The 17,807-nt window shown below is 43.3% G+C and overlaps 1 protein-coding gene across 1 annotated transcript in view; it reads right to left on the reverse strand.

The window, feature by feature from the left end:
* Positions 1 to 17,807, reverse strand: part of LOC117447948 (A disintegrin and metalloproteinase with thrombospondin motifs 20) — a 78,894-nt gene that overhangs the window by 32,185 nt on the left and 28,902 nt on the right. Inside the window, exons 12-19 of the mRNA XM_034084973.1 lie at positions 11,352 to 11,497; positions 10,571 to 10,752; positions 9,676 to 9,812; positions 9,203 to 9,320; positions 6,044 to 6,139; positions 3,175 to 3,341; positions 2,821 to 2,950; positions 29 to 155 (exon numbers count right to left, since the gene is read on the reverse strand). Of these exons, the coding sequence (XP_033940864.1) occupies positions 29 to 155; positions 2,821 to 2,950; positions 3,175 to 3,341; positions 6,044 to 6,139; positions 9,203 to 9,320; positions 9,676 to 9,812; positions 10,571 to 10,752; positions 11,352 to 11,497 (1,103 nt within the window). The remainder of the gene's footprint in view (positions 1 to 28; positions 156 to 2,820; positions 2,951 to 3,174; positions 3,342 to 6,043; positions 6,140 to 9,202; positions 9,321 to 9,675; positions 9,813 to 10,570; positions 10,753 to 11,351; positions 11,498 to 17,807) is intronic.

Raw genomic sequence — 17,807 nt, forward strand, 5'->3', positions numbered from 1 at the left:
GTGTGTGTCTTTGTGCATGAATCCAGACCTGACTTCACAGTCAGTGTTGCAGGGCTCAGCAACAGCAACAGGTCGAGGTAAATCTTCACAGCGTTGGTCTGAAACCTCGAGGTGATCACTCTTACGCACGCATACCGCTTTACGTCTTCGCTGGCCTGCACACACACATAGAGAAAGGCAGGGTTTGCATTAGATAACATCTGGCAGACAGTATGCTAGCCAAAATATCACATTTCTTCACCAAGCCTGACCAGCTTTCTAGCATTCAGTCCTCCTTCATCATATAGCCTTAGGGGTCCATGTTGGTCTAATAACACCACAAATACACCTCTTTACTGAACCATTATCAGCCCTCTGGCTCGCTGGGGGCCCGACTGGCTCGCTTTTTAAGAGGGGCTTAATCAGGTTAAGGGCCAGGCGAAGGGGAAGGTGTCGAGCAATGGGATTGGCCGGGGTCACATTGGGGTTGCCAAGAGGGGAATGTATGGATGGGAGTCGCTTAGATAAGCGGGGGAGTGCATCTGACGAAGAGATAGGTTGTTGTGCTCCCTATCTCTGTTTCTTGTCCTGTATCTAATAGAACTGCTCGGGTCAATAGATCGAGTGGGGAAGTTCATGAGATCTTTCTAGAGCAGGGGTGGGAACCTCCGGCCCGTATACGGACCGCGAGACCATTTGCTACGGCCCTCGAGGTAATTTATAAACATATGCAAAAAAGAAAAAAATTAAAGAAATCTAGACCGCAAAAAAAATAAACAAGCGAGTGCCTGTTTTTCCTGGCCAAGGTCAGGGTCCTTGAACACATCACGAGCCTAACGTGTCATCACGTGGTATATGTCTCGTCTGACAGGGATGCAGTTCTGACGGAGAGCACCAGAACGCCGCTCCGCCACTTCCACAAATTGCAGTACCCATAAGGAGCTGTGGACATGCTGCAGTTTATGCGTGGCTGTGTCTTTAGTTGTAAGCCGTTTTGTATATGGCGATCTGTTCATCTGTCATACAGTCAATAACTGTGTTGTTATTGGCATCTGGTTAGCTAGCTATGCTAACGAATATAAGAAGCTTTTTCTACAACCAGTGAGGTAAAGGCCCATCTTTATATGATCATTATAGTTATAAAAAATAAGAGAATAAAGTAAACAGGTATACAATACTATATGACAGTAAAAAAAAGTTGTTATTAAGAATACAGTTTGAAAGGGGAGTGATTTGTAAAATATCCATAAAGAAAAAGAACATCTGTTTACAGTTCTGTTTCATATGGGTGTTGAGAGATGTCTCCATAGATCTCTTAATGTTGCTCTCAAAGTGCACCAGATTGATGCTTTTAACTTCAACATTTAAAAAAAAAAATCTTCCCGGGGGAGAACACCCCCCTAGAAGAAGTTAGCCCCCCCCCCCACACTTAAATCATGTTCACATGGATAGGAAACTAAATACATTTGAACACATCTTGTGTCCATATCTTTCTGTCTTGGTGGTCATGCCACAACCGTGCATGTGCATGCACGAGTCATGGTAAGATATCTGGATTAAGAGATTGCTTTTTCTTTGCACAGCATGAAAGAAAGGCGAAATGAATGGGCTGTGATTTTAGTATTTTTAAGCAGAGGTCAGTCATTTGTACGGCCCTCGGAGGATGTTGGAAAAATTGAAATGGCCCTTGAGAGGAAAAAGGTTCCCCACCCCGGTTCTAGAGGGTTATCAAGAATAACTTTTATCCAATGACCTTTTCCCTCTCTGTCTGTGTCTGTGTATTCTCTTGTTCCGATTAACCCAGCCAAATCTTTTTTCTTGTTTTGTATCTATATCTACGCCGGGATCCGGAGTCGAGGCTGATCCTCTTGCTGTAGTCCTGTGTCTTGGATCCTCTATCCTGAGTTCTGGATTAAGTCGTGGACTTCGGGTCGTGGCTGAACTTGTCTCTGCGGCCCTGCCTTGGGTCTCGTCATGCTGCTTCCCTGATGGCTTCCACAGGATTGTAGCTGACATCCTCGTGGATTCATCTTCTTATTACAGACACATGCATTTCCTAACATTCGGTCTATATGCTGTAAAATGTATTATCTCTTCGATTTACACACGGCATCTATCGCACGTCTGTCCGTCCTGGGAGAGGCATCCCTCCTCTGTTGCTCTCCCTGAGGTTTCTCCCATGTCCCCTTTAAACTGTGGGTTTTCTCTGGAAGTTTTTCCTTGTACGATGTGAGGGTCTAAGGACAGAGGGTGTCGTTTTTCTCATACTGATATTCTGAACAATCTGTGCTGTTGTATTTGCTGTAAAGTGTCTCTACTGTAGGCTATTTTTATTATATGTAGAGCACTTTGGCTCGACCAAAAATCGTTTATAAATGTGCTATATAAATAAAACTTGATTTGATGGAAAGTATCAGTGAGTTACGTTTTTAAATCCAGAGTTGAGTGTAGGTAATAGAAGAGAAATGCTAGTCTAAATGTTCCCTGACACTTAGATCCATCTCCATGGAATTAACAATTTTGCCGAATGACGCATAATGGTTCATATAAATGTTATACTTGTTCGAGATTTCTAATTTGTAGAGTTAATATCAAGCTTAGCTGTGAAATTGTAGTGTGAGTTTGAACACAAGGTTCTTTAACAGTAAACTCTCAAGAACATTTTGTGATAATAACCATGGGCCTAAAAGCACATAATAATGTTCTGATGTGTTTCATAACCGCACGACAGCTTCCAGATATTGTTCTCAATTAGTAAAGCTTTTTAGGATCCACTGAAGTCAAAGAGAAATGATCATATTCTTCATGTGTGGAGACTTGGAAGCCGAGCTGAGGTCTTACCCTGACAGATGCGGTTGCACTCGAGCCAGGAGCCCGAGGGGTCCCACACAAACTGCTCCTTGTGTTCCTCGATGGGTATGTTGAAGGAGTAACGGACATCTGGGTTGTAGAGGTTTCCCACACACAAGACCTGTGGGAAAAAATGGTGGGAAAGGTCAAAAGACTTAACAGTACTTTACTTATTTTGTCTAAGTCCACACAGAGATATCACCCTTTTAGACAGAGATCTATCTCTGGTAGGAGGGAAGACAGCAAACTGTAGTAAGAGGGAACAACTGGGGAATATACAGCGTAACTAGAGTGGGAATGTCCTTCATAACAGAGTTAAAAACAAGGCAAGCCTTCTCCTAGTACCTGCAGAACGAGCTCCTCATCAATGCGGTCAGTGCAGTTGATGCGCTCCACTTTTGTGTCCGAGCCGCTGTAGTCGATGACGCTTCCCTTGAAGTTGATTTCCCTTTTAAACATGGCCACCACAAAGTTCCCATTCAGGAGTGAGTTGGACTGGCCGTCAGATAACGCTGGACAAAGAAATGGACACAAACCATGAAAAAACACAAAACTCCATATGTGAAACAAATCTGCATACATTGAGGAATGTTTGGTTTCCTATAATGAGCATGGCGCTTGCAGAATTAAAGGTGGGGTAGGTCATTTTGGAGAAACCAGATCGAGTGCGCGAGAATTTGAAAATACACAGCCGGAAGAAATCTGACACGACAGAGCCCCTCCTCCAACACACAGGAACGCGCACATGGCCAATGAGGGCACGAGATAAGCTTGTGCACAGATGGAAGGCTGACAGGCAGGTAGGCCATCCAGTTACTTTAACCGGGCCGGCTCAGATGATTGGTCGTGCTTTTTACAGCACTACGGCTTCCAGAGATGACATTTTTTTTATGGATTTGTTGTCAAAGCACTTCAGATATTCATTGCTATCGGGATGTTAAGAGCATTCCATGGAATATAACAACAAGTGTATCTCGAGCCGGTTTCTCAAACTTACCTACCCCACCTTTAAGGTCTTGTTTATAAGATGTGTGTATATAAGATCCTACCAGGCTATATGTTAAGTAAACATTCTCTGTTTGTTATGTCAGTTGCCAACCTATTGTTTTGCAAAGCCATGGTTGTAGGGGAGGTATGTTGAAACACTGGTGACACCAAATTGCAGTTATTTGGAGTCAGACTGCGTGACTCTTCTTAATGACATTGGAATGGAAACAAAGGATCTCCACTGACTGCAAATACAAAAAAGTACATAAACACACACACAAATAACACACAGGAACCCATGGGTAAACACTCCCAGAGCAAACGAGCACATAAACCCAGATACCGACCACCTCTCCCTGTCTTGAACACTATGGTTCCAGTAGACATGCTATAATTACAATCTGACAGCGCATGCCGAAACAATGTATGTGATTAAGTCCCTCAGCGCTACTTTGTTTACATGTAAGTCTACAGATTATTGGATGGCAGTTAATACTACTAAGATATCCTTAACCCAAAGATCATGTGGGTCTGTGGGGTTCAAACAATGATCTACAGACTCTGGTTGTCATCATTGACGTTTTGCAGAAATGGAAACAAAAAACAATGCATTAGAAAACGCGCAGGCACACAGCCCCACCGAGGAGCTGCTTCTTGGAGGCTTACTTTCAAGGACAATGTAACCCCTTAATTAACGCTTGGGAAGTGGCCAAAAGTAAGTTGAATTAACATTGCAGCACATTACAAGATAAGTGTATTCTAGTTTAAGGTGTTAAGCCAACATGAGCTTTGAGAACTTTTATAATACTCCAAACTTTTTACATGTTGTTTCATTTCCAAGATAACATTCTAGTCTTGGCTTAGTTATCAAATTCTTGTAATGGGCCCAAAGTGTGCGGAGACTTTTTGCACCATTGCATTGTAAGTAGTCAAATTGAATCACAGCACCTTTAAGAACATACTTCAAAAAGTGCTTCCCCATAAAAGACAAATGAGACACAACATACAGTAGGACGATATAGAGATTACAAATAAATAAATGAAACCAAGTAAAGGCAGATATAACATGTGAACTTTTTTCTTAAGGTGTCCAAAGTGTCAACATCCAACAGGAGAGAGCTTCAAAGAGCCATGACTTCAAAGTGTACTTGTTGCTGGTCATCAGGGAGGTGATCTCTTCAAAAAAAGTCTACATACTGTATGTACCAGCTGGAGTTGTCAAATTGACATGGTGTTGCAAATACAAACCACGTTTATAGCTGACAGCAGAGGCTCAGTGTGTGGCTGTGGCACTCAGGAACAGCGGGAGTCAAGCTTTTCACAGCAGCATGGCAGCGAGACCCTGCCTGGTGTGCTTCCTAGCAATTTGACTTAAAACATCTTGAACCTGACTTGAACCATCTGAAAATGGGCGCCCGCCCTTACAACATAGGCAAAACTCCTTTTCTCCGTTTTTTTTTTTACCTCTGTCTGTCTCTCACATCACACACACACACACACACACACACACACACACACACACACCACACACACACACACACACACACACACACACACACACACACACACACACACACACACACACACACACACACACACACACACACACACACACACACACACACACACACACACACACACACACACACACACACACACACACACACACACACACACACACACACACACACACACACACACACACACACACACACACCACACGCTGCGATCCTGGTGGGTCCATCTAACCCTATACCCCTATATCCACTTTCATGCAGCCTGGGCTACACATGCCACTAATTAGCACCTATTGCTGCCTCATTTATCTTTCTCCGGGGCTGACACTCCATTTGCTTTCCCAACCAACCCTCTTTGCCATGACCAGATGGAACAACGCCCCACCGCGTTCCCTCCATATTGTACACTCAGTACAAATGACAGTTTCCTTTCCTTTATGAAAACACTTTGACAACAGTTTGCCCCATGTCCCCTTGCCCTACTTCACTAAAAGCCTGCCACTACAGCTCAGACTCACCAAAGTCTGGGTGGTGTATGGGCATGTTAGGGGATAATGGCATTGACCTATGAGATGAGAACTCAAAGGGGTGTAATGTATACATCTGATTTGACTGCTTCCATGTTGGATTGATTCTCCCATGAAAACCCTGCAATGGGATACAGTGTTGCTTTAAAACCACATCATTGTGCTGACACGCATCACACTCACCAAGGTAGTTGTCGTCCTCTGGCTTTCCAGAGTAGCTGACCTGTTTGATATCAATGTTGGTGGCTCCGGCTGGGATCCGCACCACTGTGTTGTAACCTGAAGAAGGATAGACAAACGAAAGACAGACAGAGAGAGACACGGAAAGTTAGTCTCAAAAGGGACCAAAGTGGCCACAATAACAACAGTGAGTGGTCCCGTCTTGATACTTATAATCGCTTCCCTATGCTTCACAGTCAGGGAAGTCCGGATCCAACCACTGGGGATTTAAATGTCACACTTGGACAAATACCCAAAAAAAGGTCTACTCCTCTCAAATAACCTGCAGGAGGCCTTGTTTAAGTCTCAGAGGGACTGACCGTGAAATGCTATGTAATTATTCCCTGGACCTACCTTTGGCCTGTAATTACTACACCAGGCCGTTGTCCCATGATAAACTAACATACAACACGAGTGAGATGAGAGGGGGAGAGCATGTGAAAGCCATGAGGCCACAAAAGAAAACGTGAGGATGGAAACAGAACAAGGGGCACAGAATTAAATAAGCAAAATATAAAGAGAATGGAGGTAATTAGAGGGGAGAATAATGTGTAGCTTCCCATGAGAAGTATGAAAGCTAAATATTGTTTTACCGATCAAAACGTATCCATAGCAGCAAGTATAGGAAACTATTAGCTGACATTGAGTGCTTGCTTTGATTTCTACCCTAATTACTCTCTGATCATCCAGTTGTTGATTTAAATTGTCAATTTGCCTATTTTTGTTTATTTATTTTATTTAAGGCAAAGTGTCTATACAGTTTATAGATTGTTTTCTTAATATAAGTTTAGCTTCCTTTATTACATATAAAAAAAAAGTACTATATGTATGTTCAAAGTAAATAATAAACAAAATAAGTAACATTTTGGAGTTTTAGGTACTGACAGTTATATCAGTAAAAGTATCAAATAATTGACTAAGGATACCAGTTCTACCTGTGAGAGTAGTTGTTACAGATGTTGGCTAAGTACAGATGAGACACAACTCAACAAGGTTCCTTGTTTACCTGCTATTAAATCACTTGAGAACAAACGTATTATTTTATAGCAACATGTTAAGGTTGGCAGGGGTAGAAGGCTTTATCCGTGGCGTAAAGGTTGCGTTGAACAGCTGTTTGGCTCCACAACAACTTTCTCCTTTTTGTACAACTTGATTAGTCCAGTAACATCATTGGAGGTACATAAACATACATTAACACTGTGGTAATAATGGGTTAATGTTAATATTCACTAATTTCATTAATAATGAGGGTTCAGCTTGAGAATTTGAACCAACATGCGTCTGAATGTAATGGCAGTAAAGGTGTGGGTTGGTTTGATCTGATGGTTAGCCTGACACCTTGAGCCACTCGGGGGCAGCACTTGGTTTACATATCTTCCTCTCATCAGTCATGTTAATCTTTACACACACAAACACTCACATGCAGACACACTATCGTCATCACAATCCATGTCAACCAGGACTGGAAAACTTCTCCATTTGAGGTCGCACTGCACAGGAAGCTTCTACTTCTACTACTATGCATTACTTCACAAAGAAACCATTTGACCACAACACAAAAACCTAATGTATATATAATCTACTATTGTATGAGATGTTGAATCTCCTCCTTAAACACTGGGGACAGAATAAGCACGAAGAAGACAGATGTATGAACTCTGAAACCGCCAACACTGCCCCCTTTTTTGACAATTGCTATCCAAAAGCCACCAGAGACCTCAGTGATCCCCTAGCTTAGCAACTGACCACACACACAATCCTCCGCCACCGCAGAGTGACCGAGGGATGAACAGTATACACACCACGGGGAAACAACAAAACCATGCTGAGGTTTTGGAACGCTGAGGTTTCAAACATGCTTCCTCCTGCCACGAGCAGAAAGAAGATGATGTATTAATAGCCTGCAGATGAAAGGCATCACAGGCTTACTGACTGAGTTGAAGACAAACATCTGCTTATTTTTATTACTGTGATTGGATTATGATTCCATTGTAACACAGGAACTATTTAACCTCCTAGTTTGATTTTCCATAAAGCTTTAAGCCAAGAAATAAAAAACAAATGGTATGCCTGTATTGATTCCCCTCGTAGACCCACAGCTTCAAGTTTTCACCCACATAGAAAGAGACCCACCAAAAAATACAAATAATAATCAGGACGTCAACAGACGGTCCTTGCACAGCTGCAGAATGTAATTATAAGGAATAAAACACATACAAATGACTTTTAAAAACATCATTAGCTGATACAAAACAACCTAATTCAGCATATTGACTTGCAATTTGCTGATAAAGATGTGACTATAATTACTTGGAATTTCATCAAAGGACAAAAACACATTCAGATTTGACTTGGAAACTTAATTTGTCTTGTCTTGAGAAGGAGGTAGGGAAAAGAAAGGCAGAGGAGGACAAAAGACAGAAAGACAGGCCTGGACACAGGAGCAGAGGGATATCCTGCCTGGGCTGCACTCCCACTCCTGTTCTCTTTAATAATGTCTTGCCAAATGTCCAGGGCCAAGCTCAGAGACCGGTTTGGTTCAGTACAGTCCTCAAACCCTGTACCCCGAGCAGCCAACGGAAAGAAAGTAGATGGATGGAGACGTTAACGTTCCAAACGAATGCGGAGTAAACATGACGCGGGCCACATCCAGAGCTTTTATGCTAATGCTTCTGCTGCTCTGATGCCCAGACATAAAACGGATTGGATGCAATCAGAAGTTGGCTTACAATGCAGCGCCGTATTAAGAAGGACAGTTCAAAGGAGTGAAGTAAGGTTTGTGTTTGCTATCAAAAATCAGACAAGAGTAGGATTACTGTTTGAATCAGTTTCTAAAGAAACAGGGAAGTTGCCTTTTTCTAAGCTTGGCTGAAACACTCTGAAAATCAAGCTTAACCATAACCAGGCATGACATCAGCCCCAAAGACCTGCATCTAGCGTGTCCGCAGTGCAGCCCCATGGGACTGAAGTCTTTCTTAGCCCCTCTATGTTTACTGCATATCAGACCTATCATAATTCATCTGCAGAAGCTGCTGACACCCAGTATGTTTAATAGCAACACCTTTTGTTGTAGTCATATAGCTATTAGTGTACTGTACATGTAATGGGAGCGGCTGGACTCACCATACTGAGCATCGTTGAAGGTCCCTGCCAAGGTTTTACACGAGGAGTTGTCTCCGCCACACACTCCGCACTTATCATTCCTGGCTTTCGAGTTGAGAACGTGGTCGCAGCCGGCTTGCTGAAGAGGCACGGATGAAGAGAAGGTAAACACTTAGGATGTACAGTGATGTAATGTAACATACTGATTCGTTTGAATTACACATGTGTGAGCAGTGTTTCAGATGGACACCATGGATGTGGCAAAAGCAGGTGTTTGTGGTTGTGACACTGCACTAACATTTTTATAATTTGCAATAATGCAAAAAAAATCCTCTAAAAGAATGAATGAGCAGAGAGTGTTAGGTTTGTCTTCCTCAATAACAGCCACAAATGTAAAACCGACTACATATCAAGTTGGTACGGACATTCGGTAAGGTAAGCTGACGTTTATGTGGAAGCTTGTGTTGGTGTGCGTGTGCATGCGGTCACCATACCCTGCAGAGGCCTTGAACACAGATGTCGTAAGTGTCTGGCCCACACGGCGTGCCGTCGGTGACGCGGTCCTTCAGCTGATAGTACGCTGTAGTCCCGGCAACCCGGCAGAAGAGCTTACAGCGATCCTTCATTAGTACTGTATGGAGTAAGAAAACAAACTATGGAAAATGTTGGTCTACAGCTCATCAAGTTAATGAGATTAATAAAAACCTGAAAGATGAAACGCCTAGAGATGACTTGCATGTGCCGATAAACAAAACAAAAGATATTTTTGATCTTCTCACTATTAGTTGCAAAGGTCAGGGGGCTGTTGCAAGAATTGCCAAAATGTGATCTATTGTTTGGAGCAATCACTTTGTATCTGACAGTGCGCTGGCTCCGGGGCCTGGCCTGTTTGCTTGTATATAATCAATTGAATGAATGAATCACTCGCAGTAACTTAGACATGATGGTCTTCGCCAGATGATAATCTCATGTAGCTGGGCAGGCCATCTCTGGAAGGAATTAGATACGGCTGCATTAAGGAGAGCTGCCAGGAGCTTCATATGGAAGGGCTGTGTGTTGCTTTAATGTTGCTGTTGTTAAGTGTCAACTCAAGGTTTACCATACGCAGCTCTGCGTAAGCAAAGTATAAAAAGAAAAAACACACGCAGATGTGCAGCTATTTTATCATTTCCCCTCTTGTATCGAAATGATATGATGTTGTAGCTATAGCAACTACAATTGGGCTATTCTACAAACAGTTTGGTGTGCAGCATGTTAGTTAAATGCATCAATCTGACTCATTACCTTCAAATTACATTGTATTGTTGGATGTAAATAGTATCCATCTATGATTGAGTTACTACAAGAACATTCAGATTGCACACCTTAGGAATACATTGGTATACTCACTGCCACTGTACTTGGGGATCCAGCGGACGGTTGGAGGTAGACCGTTGATGTTGAAGTGCTTGCCGTCAAAAAGAGAGCACTGCTCTTCGCGGAAATCTTTCTGACCTCTCGGACATGGCTCAGTGTTGCAAGAGCGGAACTTCATCCTGCGACCCACACAGAACTTCCCGCCATTTCTGGGCCTAGAGTAAGAAAATAAACAGTACTTGATTTCAATTTAAAAATCATGTTTGCTCTTGTTTGACTGGTGCTTTATGACTTCAAGGCAAGGCAAGGCAAGGCAAGTTTATTTATATAGCACTTTTCAACGCAAGGCAATTCAAAGTGCTTTACAAAAAATGAAAGACATTAAGCATTAAAAAAGAAAAGCTAATAAAATAAACATTAAAAGGAAAAATACATGGATAAAAGTTACAGTGCAGTCTAAAATATGAATAGTTCAATTAAACATTAAAAGAAAAAGTACATGGATAAAAGTTACAGTGCAGTTTAAGATATGAATAGTTCAATTAAAAGCAGCGACAAAAAGAAAAGTCTTCAGCCTGGATTTAAAAGTAGTAAGAGTTGCAGCGGACCTGCAGGTTTCTGGAACCAACCGTTTACATTTAAATGCACACTAAGAAAGCAAACTGAGTGTTGCTTTAAATCAGGTTCAGGCTAACTGAATCTGGCAGTAAATTTGACTTAAGCTTGTTTACAGCTTCTTATTCAGGCGTGTTCCTTCTCTTACAGGAGTCTGACACATATTTACATGTCTGTAATGGATCTGATTGGTTCTTACTCAGGCTTGTTGCAGTCTCTGGTGTTGCTCCGGGTTCCTCCACCACAGGACCTGGAGCAAACACTGTAGGGCCCCCAAAGACCCCACTCCCCATGGACTGGCTGCAGGTCCAACTCCTTGTTCACACACATCCCGTGTCTGCAGTACTGCACGAGAAAAGACACACAAAAGAAACATGTAACTCAGATTTGAAGACAAACACACACCACATAATTAATGCAGAGCTGTTCCTCTTTGCCTTCTTAATCCTCCGTTTAGATCTCAAGCTATATTTTTGAAAGAAATCCTAATTCAGCTTTTGTTTACACTCAAGGCACGCGTCCAACTCCTCCAGCTGTCCAAAGAGAAATGGGAGAGGGAGGGAGCGGCATGGATAAAGACAAAAATAGAGTGGAAGACAGTAAGAGACAGAGGGTGTCAATGAGAGAAACCAGAAACTGAAATGTACAGTATGTGCCACAATACTTTCTGGATGTGAAACAAATGTATAATCTATTTTTGGGATGTGGGGTCTTCTTTTTATGGGGAGCGAAGCCAAAAGTTCCTGCTCTGTTCATATCACAATTGTTGGACTGGTTCCAAAACGAAATGTTCTTATCAAACAAGATATGAAAAATGTACTCTATCAACACAAGATGGAAGTCTATAGTGAGTTTCAATGTTTCAAACAAAGGCAGGTTGAGACTCACAGGGGGTCAAGTGTGTAAAACAGAACTGTGTCATAGCCCTTTCTTTGCACAAAATCACACTGCTTTTCTCTCTGTGAATGTGTCTATTAGCTCAAATCTAGTGAGTCTTCTCTTATTGAGATTAAAGTATTTTAAGCATTGGCATGGTTCAATAAAGACATAAAAACAATTCTACTCTTTGAAATGATTTTAGGCATCCAACACAAATTGAGTTTATACGTAATGTTTAAAAATCTAAACCCTTTGCTTTGGTGAGAATTAAATGCGGATAACCTTTTTCCAAATCACTTGGTTTGTAAATATAAAATGACCTAATATCTTTAATAGTAGATCCACTTTGACATAGAAAATAAGCCGCCTGCTATCAAACAGTGCGTACCCACTAACCAACCGGTTCCAAGACGTGCTAGAAATTGCTTTCATAAGCAAAACACAGCAGGCCCATTTCCCTTTGTGTGAAACCAAATCCCCTTCTCAGTGACTTAGATATCGAAGGGTCCTGTTCACTGAAAGAATGCAGGACAGGACGGCGTCTGTCTGGGTACGCAGCCCGCCGTCCGGGCACACAGGCATGGGGAGCAGTGGCACCGCGATAAGGAAACTCTAGAGTTGTGATAACAAGAGGAACCAAGTTCATTATTGGCTTGGCTTCAGAAATTCACTTCTGCTGCTCAGCTGTCTTCAGAGACACAGATTTGAACCTATAACCTGGAAAGGGGGGTGCTGTTTGTTGACACCTCACTTTGTCCGTCTCCACTGTTTCCTCTCAGAGTTTGAGAGTGGTTGCTGCACAAGTTGCCGCTTCCATTGCAAGGTATTTACAAATGGAACAAATGCAACTACCGTACTTTTCGGACTATAAAGCGCACCTGCATATAAGCCGCAGCAGCTAAATTGTCCGTCTGTCTTGCTCTCGTTCTGTCTCTCGGTTCCACTTTTACTTTGGCGCGCTACCTGTCTCACTCTTTTCCGGCCTCCAGCTTTTCCCGCGGACCGGTCATAGAGCCCATAGGGTTAAAGGTGGTTAATTGTACCTGTAAAATCCATAGATTTAGGAGGTTCCCTAGTGGCCGTTAGCTGTACAAAAGAAATGGGGGGAAAAGTCGCGGCTTATAGTCCGAAAAGTACGGTACTATAAATTCCACCTGCCCCACAATCATTCTACAAGACATCCAATCCCTTACTCAAGATAACAAAAGACGTGAGAACAGAACCATGTGAGATCCGCTTCAGTGCATTTTCATAATTACGCTAAAACAACAGGAAGGATATCAATCAAAGTCATCTCCTGGGCAATAGATGATCGGACAAGTTAAAGGTTTACCACACATTCACAACTTGCAGCCATTACTTTAGGGGAACACCTGCAAAAGTGCAACGTCATGCACATAAACACACGTAAACATACTGAGAATTTGGCACCGTTTACTCCTATCCCCTTGCCGAGTTTGCATGTGTGTTTTACACACTTATGGGTCTAATGATGGAGTGTAAAGTATTTCACAATGACAGACAGGTGTTAACAGCTGCAGGATATGGAATAAACAAGCCACAAACATTTCCATAATGCAGACCTGGTTTGAGTTTTCTTCCTGTCCGGCTCAACTGTAAATGCAAACTGATACATGGGAACACAAACAAGAGATTAAGACAACCATTCAAATAAAAATCACTAGAAGAGATGTGATAAAACATCTGGATGAGAGGAAATGGCTTCCACACCACGAAAAGGGCAAACAGGTGCTGGTCCTTATTAGTTAGCAACCCCCTTAAGACAAAAGAGCAAATGATCTAATTGCATGGTGTTGTCAGAGAAACACATTTTAAGATTTTTCTTTGACACAACAAAGAGTTTCCTCCCTTTATAGCTTTAACATTCCCCCCCCCCTCTGACAAACAGGACCTGGGCATCCACAGCCACACAGCCACTGCCACAGCCACTGCCACAGCCACTCTCCACAGCCACCCATCCCCCTTATCCCCTTATGGGAAATTGCAAGGGACATGCAGGGACCACCACAGTGCAGCCAGGCGGCAGGACCCGAGGACCTGTCAAACACAGGGAGGACTGTCTGTCAAAGAGGACCAACGCCTGTGTAAGCCTCTGAGGCATTCCACTCCCCCCACTGGCACCCTGTGTTTACAACCGTTTTGTTTGGCTTGAAAAGGTGATGTGGGTGAAAAGAAGAAAGAAGGAAAGGGGGGGGGGGGGAGTGGAAGGAAGAAACATCTGTGTGAGATGATGTATGTGTGTGTGTGTGTGTGTGCGTGTGCGTGTGCGTGTGCGTGTGCGTGTGTGTGTGGTGTGTGTGTGTGTGTGTGTGTGTGTGTGTGTGTGTGTGTGTGTGTGTGTGTGTGTGTGTGTGTGTGTTTGGGTAGGTGTGTGAATGTGTGTTCAGTGTGAGAGTGATTGCTCAGAGTCTGGAGGCATCTGGGGCCACGCTCAATTCCAATTAGCCTCTCTTTCCAACGTGCACACCCTTGAAAAACGCTGAGGTGAAAGGCAGAGCATTAAAGACACCGGGGCAACCTCTGCGAGAAAGATTGTCAAAATGTGCACTCAATTGGGAATGTGGTGAGACATTTGAAGGTCTCGAGAGAAACCTGTCCAGCTGTGACCAGCATGTGTTTCAAATTAGGAATTTCACAGAGACACACACTGATGTGCATATATGTGCTTACATGCACATACTGTATATCGATACACATAGCATGCAAACAGGGAAACACACACAACACCTTTGTCTCCTTCACATCACACACACACACTAACTAAGTAAAGTGTAACTAACTCATCCACACATCAACAGGGAGAAGTCAGCAGCATGCTAACTCCAGCAGAAGGAATAGTATGTAAGGACAGCAGCATCTGCTCTGAGCTCCTCAGCGTGCTGGTTTGGAAGTGAGAGCCCTGTAATTGCCAGGAAGCTGTTGCACAGAGCACCTCATTTCTGAACTCAAGCCATACATCACTGCAGGAATGAGAAGGCAGAGGACTGATTTAAAAAGGCCTCCGCTCTTTCATTTTAACACGGCCGTTTCCAAAAGGCTTCACCTTTCATGTTGCGGCGTCTTTCTCATGGCTCTGAGTTTGGAGTTCACTTTGGCTTCAACCTGTTGGTCTCTGATGAGTGTTCTCCAATAGCAAACCTAAAACTGACTGCCATGCCGAAAGCTGATCAATCTGGAGTCACCTGTTGCGCAACATGGACCACCGTGGTGGACATTTCAATAAGTCTTAACTCACTTTTTTCATGTCTACAATAATAAGTCGAGCTGGAGGCGTGAGGCGTTGGAGAGCCTTTAAGCTAAACAGTAGGAAGGGATTCTCTGCGGAGAACTCTCTGGGGGGGCGGGGGACTTGAAATAAGTTAGTGACAGCTGTTATTAAAGACTGAAGATTTACACTTGTTCATTTTCCAGCCAAGGCGTGCATGTTTTCCCATGTTAGTACCATATTTCCTCTTCCCTTTATGTTAGCAAGGTGTGAAGACGGGGGGAAGACAACTGACAAGGGGGAGGGGAAGGTGAGCCAGAGAGACAACATGATGCAACCATGACCCCAACCGACCTCTCCTCTCTCTATATCGGCTTACTTTGTTTCCTAACCTGCTTTTTTCCACTCATCCTACACCCACACATGTTTTCCCAAAAACTGTCAGGGTTGTTATTAGTAGTTTTGCTACTCAGATGTTCCATTCACACACGTTTACTCAGTACAACTGCTGAGAGATACATACCTCCTCAAAAACTGATCAATAATCTTTTGTACAGTTGAATGAAAAACGTTTAATGTGAAATGTTTCCGTTCTGTCAAAGACTGCGTTTCTCTACAGATATTTTGGACCTTTATTAGCTCATTGTTTTGCCTTACAGCTTCATTAATTTATTGGCCACCTGGGGGCAGTAAAATAAATTAATATGGGATTTGCAATTAAGCATTTTAAATTCTACTCTAATCATTCTTGTTTTTTTCGTGAGCAAGCAGATATTCTCTTTTGCAGTTCCTGTCGTTTTATCATATATTTACACTCTCTGCCCATTTCTAATGCAACCCTTTTCAAAATGTATTTTTACCGCCCCCCTACAGTATAATCAGGCAAATACTTCCTCCTCCTTCTCCACAGCCAGCAATGAAAGGCTCACTCACTGGCTGCTGGACACAGTAATTCCATCAGCAAACTACATGAACGCTAAAACAACAATCCTCTTGTTAGCCCAAATCCACAGATATGTCTGTGATGATGGCAAATCAAAGTGGCAACATCCTGCAAATATCCAGAGATTAACAGAGAGTGACACTGACACCAGTCTCACAATACCAAGCTCCAGTACAGGCACACAAACACTCAAACACATACACACAAACACACACCCCGTCCTCGCATCGTACGACAAGTCTGTCAGGCTGCCAGCGAGCTCCAGCCAACACTCACCGCCTGCGCCAACAGACTCCATTCTGCCCGGTTTCACTTCTCAAGAGCTCACTATTTCACTCTAATTGGCTGAAACCAAAGCAGGTTGTCATTCTTTCCCGAGGTATGCTCTGGAAATCAAAAACAACTTCCCGTTTATTCATTTCGACACTCAATTAAGCCCCTATTAACTCTCCTGTTTTCCTCGGGTTTGACTTGTTTCTTTTTGTATCGGAATAAGGGGTTATTTAGTCGATTTGCCAGAAATAAAAACAAAAAAGGTGAAACTTTCAACTCTTAATCTAGTTGGTTAAAAAGTGTCACACAGATTTGGGTTATGAGTTATAGAATGAGCTCACAATCAAACCGGGAGGACAAGAGTTGCACAATTGACAGTAAGACGACACGAGCGAATTTGGAAGCTTTGTGTGTTTTACACGTAAAGAAAAAAGCAGTCATCAAATTAAATGAAAGCAAAAACGTGAATATATACATTTTGCAACAAATGTATAAAGAAGGCAGTGAGAGTTTTCAGCCAAGGCCACATTTAAATTGACAGTAAAGTTAACAAAAGTGACAACAATAAGACCTCGGACAATACAACACCCCAGTTTATTCAAGCTCCGTCGCTGCTTTTATCTTGCCGCCACCCACTGAGCAACAACGTGGTGAGAAGCAGCGCGGGGATCTTCAAATGCTGGGATGTGGATACAGGGCTAAGCGGGCCCCGGCTTTAGCTTGACAGACTCCTATTGACCGTGCTGACTGGCCCCTCACACACACACACACACACACACACACACACACACACACACACACACACACACACACACACACACACACACACACACACACACACACACACACACACACACACACACACACACACACACACACACACACACACACACACACACACACACACACACACACACACACACACACACACACACACACACGTCTGCATGCGCTTCCACATAAAATAAATGCACACACAAACAGACACACACACAGACGCACAAGCTCGACCCTTTGAAGAGTGAGAGGGACCGAAAAGGGGGGGCAAGGGGGGGTTAAGGGAGAAAGAGCAGCAGAAGAGAGGATGAAGGGGAGGGAGGGTGGTGGCGGTATTTATAGACAACAAGTGATGGGATGCCCTCGTTAGTGCACGGCCCACTGAACCAGATGACAGACGCGCCGCCAAAGGTCATGTGACCGCATTACTCACTCCGGCGCCCTGAGAGAGGGCCCGTTGAGCAACAGAGATGGAGCAAGGGAGGGAGGGAGGGAAGAAGAGAGAGAGGAAGAAGTAGAGAAGCAGAGAATGAACCCTGCACTGCCCCTTGCCCTAT

Source organism: Pseudochaenichthys georgianus, chromosome 6, assembly GCF_902827115.2.
Source record: "Pseudochaenichthys georgianus chromosome 6, fPseGeo1.2, whole genome shotgun sequence".
Taxonomy (NCBI): Eukaryota; Metazoa; Chordata; class Actinopteri; order Perciformes; family Channichthyidae; genus Pseudochaenichthys; species Pseudochaenichthys georgianus.